At 40.2% G+C, this 18,015-nt stretch overlaps 2 protein-coding genes across 2 annotated transcripts in view; one reads left to right on the forward strand and one right to left on the reverse strand.

Annotated features, from left to right (window-relative positions):
* Positions 1-18,015, forward strand: part of axo (axotactin) — a 59,329-nt gene that overhangs the window by 3,699 nt on the left and 37,615 nt on the right. The window contains 5 exon segments of the mRNA XM_068292396.1: positions 8,346-9,043; positions 9,128-9,452; positions 10,334-10,553; positions 12,120-12,255; positions 13,755-14,039. Of these exon segments, the coding sequence (XP_068148497.1) occupies positions 8,407-9,043; positions 9,128-9,452; positions 10,334-10,553; positions 12,120-12,255; positions 13,755-14,039 (1,603 nt within the window). The 5' untranslated portion in view covers positions 8,346-8,406.
* Positions 6,310-6,627, reverse strand: LOC137579228 (uncharacterized). The gene has a single exon (XM_068292934.1). The coding sequence runs from the start codon at positions 6,625-6,627 to the stop codon at positions 6,310-6,312; it is 318 nt and encodes a 105-aa protein (XP_068149035.1).

The raw sequence follows: 18,015 nt of genomic DNA on the forward strand, positions 1-18,015 counted from the left end.
TACTTAGTTATATCTATATCACATCTCTCACATATGTGACCAAATCAAAAAAGCAGATATAAAGAATTGTTTCAATGCCCCATCTTAATATTCTCTCTCTCTCTCTTTGTGTGGGTGTGTGGCTGTGTGTGTGTGTCTGTGTGTGAGCAAATCAATGCCAAAAGCAATGCAAATTTGTTTTGTTGTCTTACAGCTGCCAAAAATAAATTGAATTTTAAATCAGCCAAAGGAAAAAGAAAGCAAATACAGATTGCTGTGTGTGAGTGTGTGTAAGGGTATGCATGTGTATAAGTCCAAAACCTGGCAGCAACCTCAAAAAATGTCATGAAATATTTAGATAAATAAAACAGTCAAAGAAAAAATAATCAGAGTAATGGTAACTTCATGCCATATACATAGTTCAAGTGCCATCAAAATTTTCATTGACTACATAACTACCCTTTCTATCTATGCCCAGAACCAATTCTATGTTTTGATATTTTTACGCATATGTATATCAGTTACATGGCGTATACGTAACAATTTTTCCGACATGGCCATTTTAAAAGGGTTAGCTTAATTTTGTTGTTGATTTATTGACTACATAACTACCCTTTCTTTTACTTTACGCCCACAACCAATGTGCCATGTTTTGATATTTTTACGCATATATCAGATACATGGCGTATACGTAACAATTTTTCCGACATGGCCATTTAGGGTTATCTTAATTTCGTTGTCGATTTTAGTTAAAATTGCAACAATAAAATTTGGAAAATTTGGAAACAAAGATTTGACTTACATATTTTCAAGTCATGTTAACACGTTTGTAGAACTTTGACAAAGGGTATTTAAAATTTAAATTAAGCACTGGCGACAAAGCGCAACAGTCAGAGAGTCAGGGTCGGGTTTTCTTTTTGTCTTCGTTTCTGTTTGTTGTGGACTTCTTTGACCGAGAAGCGCCTTAAACTTACCCTTGCCCTTACCCACTGCCTCCTGTTAGTTTTCTAAAAGGACAGCAGCCGCTGCGTCCGTGTTGGCATATCAACTGAACGAACGGTAATTTTCCAATTGACGCCTATTATGGTTAATCGTAGCAGTGACCTAAGTCCAGACTAAACTTAAACTAATAATGTGAACAGTTTAATGGCCAAGCCGCAACAAATCGTCGGATACACAGACATCGACACAGACATCGACACAGACAGAGAGCCAGACATAGACCCACCCAAGACCCAAAACCGCTACAAGACCACACAATAGTCTCTCTCCCTCTCACTCTCTCTTTCTGGTTGTATGTGTGTATTGACAAGGTGTGTGTATGTGTGTGTGTTTCTATTATTGTTGTTGCTTAGCACGCTAACTAACTAGACGCTCGGGTCGCTGCTGCTGTTGCCTCAGTTGACGCACTCTTCTCAATTGCTTTAACATTTACTTTGGCTCTGGCTTTAGTCGAGCCGCGTAGGTCAAAGCAAGTGGATTAATACGCTGCTCGTGTGTATGTGTGCGTGTGCGTGCGTATGTGTCAACCCGTTCAATGAAGTTTTCATTATCCTGGACAAGCAATTAGCACGTCACTGGTCTCGTCTGCCTCAAAGGATACCCTTTTGAACTGCTGATGACCCCTTCGGGCTCTGAGCCGTTTTCAGGTTTAATCAAGCCAGTGTCCTGTCAATCAGTCAGTCGGACGATAGTCGATACTTTTGGCCTGTATTTCAATAGGATCCTGGGATTTTCACGCAAATGTTATCCTTAAATCGCCTTGGCTTTCTTTTTTTCTGTTATTTTTTTTTTTTTTTTTTGTCAGTGTTGCTCCTTTTGGGGCCGGTTTTCTCGTTGTGATTTCGGTTTGTTCTGGTTTGGTTTGTGTTTCGTGACTTGAGTGAAGGCAAAAGTTGATTCATCAGCCGCAGGATACTTGTATGTGTGTGTGAGCTTCGTCAGCAGAAATAAAATAGTGAAAAAATAAAAACACAATACCATTGCAGTGGGATATCCTTGAAGCTCACACACACACATACTTACACCCACAAGTTCAGTCACGCAAAACGCCAACGCGAGTGCACTTTGACCTCATTTTGGGCAACGCTATTATACAGTTTCTCTTCGAGTGTTTATGTGTGTGTGTGTGTGTCAGTGTGTATGGGAGTGTGTGTAATATACATACATATATAGATATTCGGATACATATACATACATACATATGTGCGTTGCCCAGCTCCTTTAACGATTTAAGCATGTTAGTCGGGTGTGTGTGTTTGGGTGTTCAGGAAGCGAATTAAATCAATAAGTTGGCAGCATATCATCAATTAAAGAGGATGAACCACTTGTCTTCCCTACTGTCCTCCTCACCTCTTTTTCGTGAAATACATTTATAGAAAGTTTCGCAATTACCACTTAAATGTGTAAAAATTGCCAGTAATTAAGCCATTTTTGGTCAGTTCATAAAAAAATAAACCAGTTCTTCCCGTTTCCCCCATTGCCATTCCCTTCTACAACCAAAGGATGAAAACATTTTCAATTGAATTAATGAAAACACGCTCAGAAGGAACATGAAAAAAATAAAATGAAAAGGAAAACCAAAATGGAAATAAAAATGCATATTAACCAATGCAAATAAAATGAAACAGGAATCTGCATATTAACATGATAATTTTTAACTAATAAAAATAATAAGCACATTCAGCATACACATCAAATACATACTTACTTATGTGTGTATGAATGTATATAGATCTGTACATATGCATTTTTATCGAAATCGGATTGGAAATGGCGAATTAAATATATATAAACCTATATAAATTAGGCCAATTAGGGCAATAATACAGATTTTAATGAAAACTATTATGAATAAAGATATACAATAATTATTGTATGTGCGGCGCAAGTATGTGTGTGTTAATGTTATTTAAATGAATGCTTGCCCATTCTGAATACCAAACATCAATATTAATCAGAAATGAGAAATGAATATGTGAACTCTATGAAGAAACGACAGATTTAACAGTATGTTGTTATGGCTAATGGCTAATCTTGACCTTAATATCAATATATACTCATTGGTATGAAAATACCCTTTCCAACCTGCTAGTACTCTAATGTACCGACAAGTGCTACAAATATCTTCTGATTCAAGCTAGCTAACACAAAGTTTATATTATTAATAAATAAACAGATAATATGTGAAGCCCGCGAATGTTAATAAAGTGTTAAAAGTATTGAATTATTGTGTGTGAAAAAGTATAAACTTTATAATAAATTACCAAAATAGTCAATTTTCGACGGCAACCGCAATCAACAGGCGTCTCTGTAAGCTCGAAAAGTGATGACATGCCACATATTAGCAATACGGGTAAGCGTTGTGAGAGTGGGCAGGGCGGGGGCTGCGGCAGAGCTGGTCTGCAGCACATAAATATTTTCATTTCGAAATAATAAAGAAGCTGAATTAAAATGCCTGACACGTTGGCATCATTAAAATGTACTCCAAAATGAAATTTGCATAATTCGTTGGGTGGGCAGAAGCAAGACGCGAGGGGGGGATCGGTGGCGCAAGGAGCAGCAACTTGGGCCTATGCCAATGCACTCGATGTCAGTGAGTCTGTCAAAGGCAACAGTAAAAGCAAACACAAACAACTTTATTACAAAAGCAACAAGCAAAAGCAGTGCAAGCAAATTAAACAATAATTATTTATAACAATAACAAGAGAGCAGACAATTATGAATGCACATAGGTGGGGGGAGGGTGTAGAGAAGAAGGAGGAGACAGGCAGTGGGGAGCGAAGAGTGAAAGTAAGCCAGTTGGAAACTCAGTCAAGTTGGGCTCAACGAGGCGTGTAAATTTCATTTAATATTCTAAACGCACAGTGTTGTTCTAATGTTACTTTCTCTCTGTCTCTCTCTTTCGTTCTCGCTCTGTGTTTGTGTGTGCCTTTGCATAAAGTTTTGCAAAATATATTAACATTTGAGTTTAGTTTAAGTGAATAGTTTTCAGTTCGACAACGGAACTAGCATTAAATCATTTTTAAAGTGCCTCGAATATAATGTAATTCGTAGAAGGAGATATGTTCACACATATTATCTTCATATCGTTATTGTTGTCAATTTATGCAACGGCGGCAAGATGAGACGACAATATAGTGTAGTTAACAGTGGAACGAAAGCAACAATGATATAAAATTTATATTCAAGCGGTATCCCAAATAAATAAAGGACAGATTCTTTTCAAAGATATCAGATAATTTAAAAGTATGCGATTTCGAGACATCCACCAAAAATTGAAATGTCAAAACGATTGCCATTATAATGTTAAACGAAAACAACAGTTCGAAAAATATTGATTTAATCTTTTGAGGAAAGCATTGGAATTGAGGCAGGTGTACATTATGGAGGCGTTTTCACTGTATTTTTGTGCTTGGTATTTGTCTGTGTCTAGTGAAGCATAATGGCAAAATGCCTTTGGCACTTGTGTAGCTTGTTCTCAGTTTCAGTTCCTGTCTCCTACGCTGCCTCTTTTCCTTAACCATAACTATACACTCTCTCTCTCCCTCTCCTTTGCTTTGTCTTTCCTAACTATCGTGCCCCGTGTCTATGTGTATGTATGTGTTTCCTTTTGTCTTGATGTTGCCGCCCACGTAGTTAGCAGCGGCGCTTTATGCGTTCATTCATGCATCGTGACTTCTATTGGAGCACACATATGTACATACATGTATGGATATAGCTCATATGAATTCACACTCTATCCACTGTGTGTGTGTCTATGTAAGGCCGTGACACCATAGCTAGCAATAACAACAACAATGGCAGCAGCAGCAAAAGCAAACGCAATGGCAAATGGCAGCGTCGTCGTCACTTAATATACAAATTTCAGTAAATATTTATATATACACATACACACATTGGCACACACACATACTAACACTGACAGATAAACGACGACGCTACTGCCTGCTGCTTTGGCACTGCAAATTCCGTCAGTTCTTATTCTTCTCTCTCCGCTTTCTCTCTCTTTCTATCACACTCATTGTGTCTCCTCGTACCCTTAGGCAACAATTCGTTCAATTTCATGCAATCAAGTTATTTTAATTCATTACGCTTACGCGACCAACACTTGGGAGACATGCAACAATACAAGGCAACATGAGAAGGAACAATAATGCCTCTGTCTCTGTCTCTACAACCGCCTTCTGTTCCCCAAACCTACATTGAACACAAAAATCTCCCGGCAAATGCAGTTTCGTCTGACGGTTTTCCATGTGTGTATGCTCCTGTGTTGATATTGGTGTGCATGTTGAGTGTGAGTGTGTGTGTGTGTGTGTGTGTGTGTGTAGTTATTTGCATGTGTTTATGCTACAAGGACAAAGAAGGGAGATGGAGGGGGGAGAAAGGGGCAACACGCACTACTATCAAAATGTCAGACATCTGTCATTTAATTTAATTTGACTTCACTTGCTTTCATTTGCTTTTCCTCCTTCCTCACCCGGTTACCGAGCAGCGTAGATTCTCCGCTTCTACCCTGACTTTCTTTTTTTTTTTTTTGCTTTTCTTTCCTTTTTTTGTCGCGCGATGGCGTCGACGATGTCAAGCACATAACATGTAATTTTAGTGGGGCTGTCGCAAGGGGTGTTATGGGCAAAAGGGTAGAGATTTGTCGTTGCTGTTCTCTGCCGTTATTACAGTGTTTGTTATAGGTGTTGTTGTTATTCTTATTCTTGTGAAGCGTACGCGAGCTCAATTTAAAAACGTTTTTTTCCATTGGCAGTGAAAATTGAAAAGAGGAGGAAAGAAACAGAGTGCACCCATTGCATATCATCGCTCAAGTGCATCGACAAGGCTGTACACTTGGCAAGACTAGAATAAATTAAGCATATATCACATATGTATATCAAAGTGATTTCCATGGATACTCTACAGGTATTGCTATAAGCTTAGAAACATTAACCAAGGCAAAGTAAATAAATCAAACAAACATTTTAATTCGATTGCATATACGTATAAGATTAGGTATATATATTTTCAAATGAAATCCGACAATTAAACATTTTAACATCTTTCAATATGAAAATAAGAGTTATGGGTAAGCTTATGAGTTCATTCTATCGAATGCCCTAAAAAGTATACTATAATTTACCCGAGTAAATTACATTCGTCGTTTTTTTCTATTTTCCCTCCACTCCCCTTATTCTAGTTAGTAGAGAATGTATGTGTTTCTGTGTGTGTGATTTGCATATAAAATTTGATTTCGCAAAAAGGCAATAAATATGTCATTAGTTGAGCTAAGCTAAAGTTTATATATAGAGAAGTAAACTGGGAGTAACTTGGTTCTTAGTCTCAGGAAGATGCCGATGAGTGAAGTCGCTTTACTTGTTTTTTCCCCTTAGCAATGGCTTTGAGCTGCTTGTAGCGATGTTTTAGCTGTTGTTGAAGGTCTCGCTTGAACTGCTTCTCCCGATTTAGTATCTGCAAGTCCTCGTAGCTGCATGTGGTCAAACGTTGTTTTATTAACGATATCAATTCACTGGTCAATTGTATTTTAGTTTTTGAAACACGTGCATACTGTCGTTGCCGTCGTCGTAGTTCCTCACGATGTAGGAACAAGGCGTAGGCGGTGGACGAGTACGACGAAGACGATGATGATGATGATGCCATGACAATTAATGGTAGACTACATGACCAAATGGAGAAGAATAGACATTTATATACCAAATATTGAGTAATCGAAACAGGTAAATCCGTCAATATTGGGTTGTTTTTGGCGGTACCTGTAAAGTGAAAAGGATACCATGTGGCGCATCCTTGTCTGAATAGGCAAAAAGCTAAAATAGCAGGTAACTGGACCCATAATGTAATTAAACTTTGCCATTTACAAAAAAAAAAACCAAATGTGAAATAATAAGGGACAGGTAATGGCAAGAGACCTGATAAGAGTAACACAGGCAACGTCTTTATTACCTAAACTAGGCATTAGTAAAAACGCCAATAACTACTGCCACATTAATCCTTCTGCTCTCTCTTTTACTATCTATTGTCCTATTTTCTATGGGTCTGTGTTTGAGGTTTATTAATTTGCATGAACTCTGACATTGCTCATTTTTCATGCTGGTCGACATCCAGCCAAAACCACAATTAAAAATTGCTTATGAACAGAAAAAGATGTTGGAAACTGGCCAAAATCATGCACCGCAAACATGCATGGGTATAGTCCATGGGGGCCAATGCGTCCTCTAATAAATCTCTAAGTATGCAGTTTACCACATTCACAATCACATCTCAAATGGAACATGCGAACGACTAATTTGTGAAAATATCATATTTTAAAAGACGGCCCCCCGCCTTTGTTTTGTTGGTTTCTTTGAACGCGTATCTTGCTCGTTATGCAAAACTTACAAAGTTCTTGCATGAGGAAAACTTAATTTCCTATTTCCTCTATTTTTTTTAAAGGGCACAAACGTTGGGGGTAGGGTGTGCTTGGATGCTGAGGCGGAGAACGGTGAATGAAAGTTTCCTTTAGTTAGCAGTATAAACTGTGCGCATCATTATTTTGAAATTTTTGACACTTTTTTCCGACAATAGAGAGAAAGAGCGAGCAAGTGGGATGACGGGGGGTGGAGAAGCTAAGCTAAGCTACTTGTAAATCAACTCAAGCTCAAGCTCAAACTGATGCTGAAGCTGAAACTGCGTCTTGTGTGTCACATTTCCGGCGGAAGTGTAAGCACAAAAGTTCGTTTTGCGTTAAATGCCATCACCAAAGAACAAGCTGAAGAAGAAGAAGAAATAGTAGAAATGCAGCGTTGTCGCTCCATTTTCTTAGCACAAGACCAAGAACAAGCAGAGAGAGAGACATTGACTGATGATGATGAGCATGATGATGTAAATGGGATTTTAGTGCGGCATGACAATAGTAAACTGCTTTCGGCACACACACACACACACACACACATCAGAGGGAGACTTCTAACAAAGTAGCTGAAATCATAAGCTGTGATAGCTTCCCCTTCCAATTTCTTCACTTTGCTTTTTCTGCTCTGATGCTTGTGATGTGACATGCCCGTAAATTGCCTTGGTAAATTTATAGTGCAATTACAACAATTCTAATGAAAAGGAAAAAGTGTACAAAAAAAATGGGAAATTATAGCGGCTTTCCCTTCTTTGTGTGTTTTCACTGGTTGTGTGTTTGTGGTATACGATATTAGTGAAGAAACTGATTATCCTACTCTAGCATCCGTTGTTACCTCCTCCCAGAAAAAACCTCTCCATAATACGTCAAAAATGATGAATTTTTTTGTTAACTCTCGCAGATTTGAATGGTTAACACATTGTCCATATTTTTATCATATCTACATTTTCGTCACTTTTGTCTGTTGCAGCAACCACGAAGCAGGAGGACATAGTAATCAGTTTCCTGCCATTTTATCAGCTAGCCTCGCCATGGCAGTCACTCTACCTCAGCTTATGCCATTGCTGGTAATGTGTCTTTCTAGTGGTGGTGGTGCTGCAGCTTTAAGCTTGCCGAATGGAACCTCTAGCGTTGGTCTGACAGAACGCTCGGCGTCGGGCAATATAAACTCACCCATTCTAGGCGGAAGCTTGGGCGGCGGCGGTGTTTTGCCTAGCAGCGGCAGTGGCCTTAATATAAGCAGCGTCGTTAGCGGTGGTGCCAGCGGCTTGCCATCTAGCAGCAATCCTGGTGGTCTCCAGGCGAACAGCGAACAGAGTGGAGCGGCCACTGGCAGCGGCATAAGTGGTAGCAGTCTCGGCTCCAATACCATTAATGGCGGCATTGCTGGTAGCATCGGCGGAGGCGTTGGTGGCGGCGGAGGCAGTGCTGGCAGCAGCAACAACAACTCGAACCTGGCCATTAACCAAGGCGGCAACAAAGAGAAGGTCTATGAGAAGTGCACGGGTCCTGGGGATCCAGGGCCGTGTAAACAATACATATACAAATGGCGTTATGAACCCACAACAAATGCCTGCGACACATTTATTTGGGGGGGATGTGATGGCAATCCACACAATCGATTTAGCACCGAGGCGGAATGTCTTTTCCATTGCATTGGAATGCCACGTAAGAGTGTTTGCTTCCTTTTTGTTATCGTTTTTCTTCTGTCACACGCACTCAACTTGAACTGCATTCAACTCCATTTTGCAGACACTTTACCGCCGTTCCTGCAATCGACTACCCGCGAGCCAAGCACCACAGAAATCTCAATGGCTGCAGCTGCCTCACCCTATACACCAGGACCAGGAGGAGGGCCAGGACAGTTGGGTGATGGCATCGGGATGGTTGGCGGCGCTGTAGGTGAACTGGGGGGCATTGGTGCCGAGGGGTCTGAAGGTACCACCCCAGTGCCTATTGAACAACGCGGCCCAGAGCTAACGTTCGCCGAAACGGGTCAGGGAAAAACCTTCGTTTTCGCTAAAAACAACACGTTCATCCAAATGGACGGCGACATCATACAGACATTTCAATTAAGGTGAGTGGGTTGAGCTGAGCTAAGTGGTCAGGTGGTCAGGTGGCCGGGTGTCCTTCTCCATGCCTTGACCAGTCACACTTACCTCAATTTCGTTTCGTTGGTCTTTTGCATCTTTCATAGCCTGAACAAAAAGCAGCACAACAAACTCACTGAAGAGTGGTGGACATTCCGCGTCATTTGGCATATTGTTGGCTTTTTAGCTTATATCCTGACATTTGACGTTATTTAACACTAGAGATCCATCGATTTTTATTTCAAAATTTCATTTTTGAAACCTACTATGAGTAAATGCTGAAACTATATGCAGTTGGAAATTTTTTTCACACAGATTGTTAGATTTTCCATTAGATTTCTTCATAGTTTATTTTTTGTGGCCATCGTAGTGTTAAGGACCAGTTACTGGGGCAATTAGTTAACATGACGCGCTGATGCCTTTATCCATTTTGCTTTGCTTGCCTTGGTGCTCCTGGCTCTCGTACTAGCACACGTTCTCGTTCTGTCCTCTTGGTTCAAACTTAATTTTCTGTTCAATTTGCAGAACTAAGTTGACCCGAAATGAAATTTTAAATTCAACTTTTGGTAAAAAGCATTCCGAAATTTGCATATTAAATTAAGATAAAGACAGAAAAAAGAAAATTCGTAAATACAGGACAGAGACAGGACATACACACACACACATACACTTACCCACACACTCTCACATACGCACACACATTTACTAGAGAGCAAAATGAAATTAAACATAACTTTGCTTCTTTTATCATTTTTGTCGGTTGTGGTTGAGGGGTCCTTCACCAGTGTCCTTTAAATTTAATTGTTACTTCAAAGTTGTAAATTAAAATTATTCTTTCTCTCTCCCTCTTTGTCGTTTTCTTTTTTAGACTCTGTCGTGAGATTTCATTTCAATTCAAAACTCGCCTACCACATGGCCTTCTGGTATATCACAATGTTAAAAATCCGGATCGTATTAATTTGGATCCCTATGCACTCTATGTGATTGTCGAGAAGGGCCAACTGAAGGTGGTTCATGTCTTTGGCAAGCATTCAACGAGTGTCACTGTGGGTGAGAGCTTAAATCGAGATGAATGGCACAGCGTTATGGTGAGTATGAGTGTTCGGAACCTTAACCATCCCTTTGAGCAACCAGGACCAGCAACACCGAAACAACAGCTTCAAAGAAAGTCTACCTACTCAATGCTTTTTCTATCCCACTGCTCTCTCTCCCATTCTTTCTCCATGCTATCCGTTCCCATTACCTTTCAAGTTTTCACTCTTCCCCGTTTTAGAGTTTTTGCTTCACTCTGGTGTGTGTGTGTTCTTTACTGGTGTTGTTTGGGTGATGCCTGTAAACTGCAGTTGATGTTTGAAGTGCTCACTTGTCTATTCGGGTTTTCCCATTCGGTTTTTATTGTTGTTGCTCTAGCAAATGGGTATGTCAAGTTTTTTACTTTGTGTGCCTTGGCCAAGGTAGCAAAATGTGACGCTAGATGATGGAACGAAGAATGAAAGTTGCAAATACACAAACACAAATTAGCATGGGAGAAGTTTAAGTCATAGGCGTTCCCTTAGTCATTTCTTTATTGATAGAAATCAATGATGATAAGATTTGGAGATATGTACATAGGTACATATACATATAACAAGATCATAACCATTAGCAGAAAGGCTCATGTATTTCTGTTAAATGTTGGACTGTGGAAAAACGACTATTTTTTATAATAATGGTTAGTCCTATTAAAAAGCGTATAAGAAGTTCGTTGGAGCCAAGCGTGAATAGGTTCTATGTTTTAGCCAACAAGGGTCCACAGCTAGACTCTAAATATTAGCATGCACATGCGTTGCAGTAGCAGCAGCTTCAAGTAAGCAATTAGCAAGATTGCAATGCGAAATGAGAGGTTTCTCCAACTCTGTCCCTTAACTATTTCTATCTCTCTCTCTGTTAGTCCAGCTCTGTCTCTTTGCAAGCAAAGTAAATTTTGGAGTATGTGTAAAACGCTTTATCAAACTTTTATAACAAAAGCGGCCAAGTTGATTTATGTTCAACTTTGTTAACTCACCTAGAGCAGACCTCCAGAAGCAACGTCAGCATCATCATCATCAATAACAACAGCAGCAGCAACAACAGCAACGGCAGGAGCAGCAGTTTTCATATTTAAAACAAACGTATCCACACTACTAATCACACACACACACACACACACACACACAGACAGACTCTCATAAATAACACGCAAATTCCTAATGAATTTCAGCTGATCCCTGCAATGTGCCTGCTTCTCTATACATTTCGCAATTCATTTTCCATAGATTTTTCTCATGTACAAGAGAAGCAGCAGCAACAACACCGACACCAACAACACCGCCAGGCAACAACAACAACAAATTTATCGCTCCAAACTTGCAACAACTTCAATTCTGGGCAAAAACGCATAAATTCATAAATTTTTATCATTTGTCTGTTTGGTTTTTGGAGCCACGCCCACGCACAAGCTAGCTGCTAGGTTTATTGGTTTTATGCTCCATATCACTATTTCTTTCATTCTCGCTTACCCACACATTCAATCTGTATCTTTTTCTCCCTTTATGTCTCTCTCTCTCTCTCTCTGCATGCATATATATATATATGTATATATATTTATATATATATATATATACGTATGGGTGCAGGTGCGCATCGATGTCCATGGCGCAAGATTAATTGCACGCGTCGACAATAGTCAGGAGGAAGTCTATCTGAAAGGTCTGAATCACGAATACAACTACGGAGTCTCCACGAATTTGCCATCGGTTGTACTGGTTGGAGGTGAGTAGTAGTGCCAAATCCAAATCAATTGTACCCTTTCCTCTTTTTTTCATTCCACCCTCTATTCTCCCCTACGTCCCTACTATTATCACTGTCTCTATTTAAGGCAAGACTCTTGAATATATGCAACCCTTTTTGTACTAACCAAAAAGAGGTACAGAATGTAAGGCCTCAACACCACAAGCCACAAATCTAGTGAACACTACGAATTTTCAGTACCCTAAGCCATTTAAGACTTTCACTTTTATATCTCACTTCAAAAAACATCTTGAAAAATTATTACGGATCAAAAATTGTATAGTGGTAGCTTGATTACATATTAACTGATATTCCAATTTAAGTGATCTTGGCAAGGTTAACTCAGGTCAGATAATCAGCCTGAGCATTTATCCTAGCATAGGGATATGAAATATTCATTTCATACACATATTTTTAATTTTGCAAAGGGTATGTATGAAATGCTTTAAAAAAAGAATTAAAAAATTTGGTACAGAAAATCTGAAAATGAAAACTGAAAATCGAATTTTCGTAGTCAGCGGCAAACTGCAACTACATTTTGCTCATTTGCCATTGAATCAAGGTAGAACTGATGTGTGTGTGTGTGTGTGTGTGTGTGTGTGTGTACGTTAATGTGCGATGTGTTGTATGTAGCTGTGACTTTGAAAGCTGCTTTTGTGCCATAGTTGAAAATTTAATTATTTGACGTACCTGAAAAGCAACTGAGTATACAGAAAAAAGGCTTCCAGATCCTCAGCTCTCAAATCCGAGTTTGGCCCCCAACTAGAAAATAGAACATTGATTGCACCGAGCTGTGTACATTGATTTTGCATCGTTGTTTCCCCCCCTTTCAATCACCAACCAAGGAAAAAGAGTCCGAAATATTGGAAAAATATGCTATAAAGTCAGAGTAGCACGAGTTAAATAAGTAAAAATGAAGCAAACGCAAAAACAATTGCCTTACTATTTAATCAGAAATTTTTCCTCAAAACAAGAAACAAAGGCAAGACCAGGCGGCCCATGGCCATATCAGTCTGGTCCAGGCCAATAAATGACAGCAAATTCATATGGAATCCGTACAGATTGGAGAAGGCAACTTGAAAGGTTTCATAATCATAAGATTAAATGGGTCAAGTGAAGAGCAGAAACACTTTCACATATTAACTTTTGTGTTTGCCCTCGATGATTTTTAGACAATTGCTCGGTAAATTCAATGAATGGGCTTTTAGAAGCAAATAATCTATGATAAACAGAAAATTCTCATTTTCATTTTCCTTTTCTGTTTCTCTCTCTCTCTCTCTCTCTCTCTCTCTTCGTCCTTTGGCAACATTTCAATCCATAATTTAGCCAAGCAAAATTGTGTTTCATTTACTTTTTTATTATCATAGTTTTTTGTTGTTTTTAATCCTTTTAAGCCGTAACTAAATATTTTCTTCTGTTAATTAACTTTATGAGTAAATATTAAAGCAATTTTCATTATACCCTTTTTGTCGTTCGTTTAGGTCTGTCGTCGGAGGAAAAGCTACATGGCGTCAAATACATCACCGAATCCTTTGTCGGCTGCATCCGCAACATTGTGCTGAGCTCGGGCAAGGCAGCCTCTGATCTACTACCCATTGTCCCTTTGGTGGCCACCAAGCATGAGAATGTCAACGAGGGCTGTTCCGATATGTGCGACTCTCGACATAATCTGTGCTTTGTCGGCTCACGATGCATCAACCACTATGGTGGCATCTCGTGCGATTGTTTTGGCACCCACTATGAGGGTGAACACTGCGACATATACAGTGAGTAGTATCTCCAACTAGCAGAAGGGTTCTCAATCCTCCTGCCTGTTTTCTCAGCAGTGTGTATAAGAGGCGGGTGGGAGGGATTGTTACGCCATTTTGTTTTAATTATAAACTATGTTTGTTTGCTTGCGGTTAGCCGCCGCCCGTCGCTTGGACATTGCAGTTTTAAACACGCTAATGACCTGACCATAAATTATGCAAACTAGTGTTTGACTTTTTGACTGTCGGCAAAATGTGCGCAAAATTAGTTTGTTGAGCTTACAATACATACTTATATACATATATTTATATATAGACTGTCCGAACCCCAACTCAACCCGTATACATGTCCGTTCGGCATTTAGTTAATGACATAAAGCCAATTTTAGGCTCCCGCCCACCGACCTACTCACTCTATTGCCATAATCCCAATTAAGTCACGCGAGGCCATTAAAAATGCAAAGCCATTAAAAATTGAGCAGGTCGTTTATGTTTTTTGACATTTGACTCTATGTATATGTGCGCAAGAATCGGAAGCCGAGAGGTGAGACAAGCGCAGAGAGGAGCTAAGTAAACCACAGTGGAAATATCTAATATGCAAATTAAATAGAGTTGGCATCCACAGAACGAAGATTAATTACTCTAATCAAACGATAAAGTAGTACAATAAAGAACGTCAGAATTAAATCTGAAATATCGATCGAGATTAGAAAAGAGATGAGAGATTTGATTAAAATATAATAACTACATCCATCTACAAGAATGAGAATATTTGAGAGACAAGTGCCTATGCCTTTTTATCCCTTTGTTTTGGTCAACCAAAACGAGTTATATGATTTTATCGCCTGTTCAAGACATCATAACCCCATGATGCAAATGTCAAACACGTAAAATAAAATGCGATTAAGAAGAGCAACTAAAAACAAAACAAAAAACTAATACTGGAATATAATTGTGCATTCGCCTACCCTCTCTGTCTCTATTACACACACACTCTACATAAAAACTAATGAAAGTGGGAAAGATGTTAAAGAGGATGAGGGCGATTTGGTTTCACAACCGTATCGATGGCAATGGACAAACAGGCTGGGATACAGCTGCAAATTGCAAAAATGCTAGCGGCGGCCATTTTGAAAACGCTCTCACTCTAAATGGTGTCCTGTCAAGGACAAAATGCGGCCGTGACGTTCGAGATTGTCAAGCATTCACAGCGGCAGCAGCTGCTGCTGCAAATGCAACCGGCAACGTGCAACTGGAACTTGAACTGCAACTGATCACAATTACAACAGAGAGAAAGGCATAGAGAGACAGAAAGAGAGAGAAAACCGGCAAGTGCAAGCAAATTACACAGCCAGACACACACAGACAACTCCTCGCACCCCGCTGTTGCCTGTTCGATGCACTCCTAGCTGCCGTTTGCCAGTTGTCGTTAGTTGCATGTTGTCCTGGTCCTGCTGCTCCTGAAACGGAAACAGTGTCGGGCCATTAAAAGCGCACAACAGAGTCGAGTCGCATTGCATCGAGACGAGGTAGTAGTAGTACATGGAATCGAGCGACATAATCAAACGCAGACAACGCTTTTTGTAATGCAATAACTAAAATGACAACTGGCAGGATGACACACACACTAACATACACCAGGACGATACGATACGATACCCATCTTTGCCCCTAGCCCTATCCCTCATTCATTCAACATTTTGTTTGTGCCTGCCCTGAAGTGTCAGCCGAAAATGCATTCAGCGTGGAAATCATTAGCCAGCGCATGAAATTTTCTGAAAGGGACTACAAGATTTTCCTCTTTTTCAGCTTTTTCCCTTGGTGTATGTGTGTCGTTTATTTTTTATTTATTAATTTTTTTTTTTTTTTGACCACGTCCGGCATAAATGAAATGCGAATTCCCAACACCAAACCATGGATGACATGACAGACAGACAGTGAGAGTGAGAGAGAGGCGCTGGCTGGCGGACCAATAGACAGAGAATGTTCCTGTCAAATGTGGTGACCCATGTTCAACTTCAACTCGCTTGCTTGTCATTTTTGTTGACATTCGAGAAGAACCGACAAGTGTTGGGCGTTCGGCTTGAAAACGGCTAGATTTCGAATTACACATCGTTCGTATATCGTTCTGATTTTAATCAATTACAAATATATGAATTATCAACGGAGTGGCATCGGTCCAATCTCTGTTATTTGCATTTGTTATTAAATTGTGATGGCAAAAACCTCAGAATGTCACAACGCGACATCACTTTTATTAATTTTTAAGCTGAAAAATCATGTTAAGCCACAATGAAATGTCTGCCACTACAAAAAGCAACTATTTCATTCAAAAAGAAGGCCCTTGCTACATTTGTCAAGTGTCAGCAAGCTGGCATCTTTTCAAATATATAAAATATATATTCAGTCGCTCTCTACTCACTATACATACTTATTTACTTGTTCACCACATTCACACAACTGAAAAAGAAAATTTCGTTGAAATTGCATATAGGAGCGGTGCGAGAATGAGTTTACGGTCGACTTCTTTTTCGGAATTTATGGCCAAAGTGCCTACATCTCGTAGTGCCCACATGCAGGCCCGACAAATCGCCAGTAAACTTTTGCAACACAATAGAATGACCAAGGAGATTTTGCCATTAAGTCGAGTACCAAAATATCTAGAATTTCGGAAACTATACCGCCGTGTCTATGGCCACGAAATGAAGAAGCAGCCAACCACAGGCAGCAGAACCCTTCCCAGCAGTGTAAGCGTCTATCGAAGTATGGTAGAACTAAGACAGGCACAGCTTAAGCGGCAGCAGATCAGGGGAATCAAATCCTGCATAGACACACGCCCATCGCACAGTCAGGTGAGAGCCAAGGCAATGGCATTGGACACCGGACATTTGACAACAGATTTCAGTCAGAAGCAGGACATTTTTCGTAAGAATCTGATGCTCCTACGCCGAATTAATCGCATACAGCGTTTGAAGGGCAACACCGATTGCTTTAATCGCTTAAATCCGCTGCCCCCTCCCCCAATCGTGTGCGATTGAGGGAACTTTCCACACAGTTGCTCAAGGAGAATCGTCAAATCGGTTGCCGGCTTTTGGAGGCTAAGTCAAAGGTGGATTGCCACAATCCTTTGGTCTCCACATCGTCCATCGTGGCCCAAAAACCTAGTGAGCAAATCGTTCTCAAATATTCCCCGTTTATGCCACCTCCCCAATCGGGTTTGCGCAATGCCCAAACTCTACTTCGACCTGTTATATATTTCGATGTGGCTGTGCGAGGTTATCAGCCACTGGGTCGCATTTATATACAACTGTACACAGAAGTCAGTCCGGAAGTGGTCGTAGAATTCGTCCATCTTGCGACCCACAACGATGTGCAGGCGCATACGGTTTTGCGGATTTTTCCGGATCTCTGGTTCGAAGGTGAACTAGTGGCCCATCAACGCGACAACCTGCGCACTCACCACAGCCGAGTGAATTCGCCCATAGATGCCTCCCAGCTATCGGGCATCTTGTCTTATCACTGGGACTATCGTCAGCATTTTCCGCAGGGCCTACTCAACTATACCATCAGCTTCAAGCCGCTGGCTGTGGTGCCACTGCATCGGGTGGTCTTCGGTCGGGTCATTAATGGCTTACGTGTATTGCAGTGTTTTCGTGATTTTGGCACTAAAAATGGCAAGACAAAGAAACCGCTTGCCGTGATACAATGTGGACTCATCTAATGAAAGACAACACAAGAGAACGAGACAATGAAAAAACTGAAAAATGAAAACGAGCAAAAATTTGCAGCCTTTTTTAAGGGCACAAAGAACACAAAATGCAAATAAAAATTATGAAGTGTGTTTGTACATATGCGTGCGTGTGTGTGTGTGTGTGTGTGTGTGTGTGTGTGTGTCCGGCCCAGATAAGCTGCAAGCATTTTGCTGTCAGAAAGATAAAAAAAGAAAAAAACAAAAAATGACCAAAAGAAGAAGCAAAATCCAGGCAGTTACACG

Source organism: Drosophila tropicalis, unplaced genomic scaffold (assembly GCF_018151085.1).
Source record: "Drosophila tropicalis isolate 14030-0801.00 unplaced genomic scaffold, ASM1815108v1 contig_694, whole genome shotgun sequence".
In the NCBI taxonomy this organism is placed as follows: domain Eukaryota; kingdom Metazoa; phylum Arthropoda; class Insecta; order Diptera; family Drosophilidae; genus Drosophila; species Drosophila tropicalis.

Excerpts from the sequence above, each read along its gene's own strand:
- LOC137579228 (XM_068292934.1), bottom strand. The coding sequence starts at position 6,627 with ATGGCATCATCATCATCATCGTCTTCGTCGTACTCGTCCACCGCCTAC.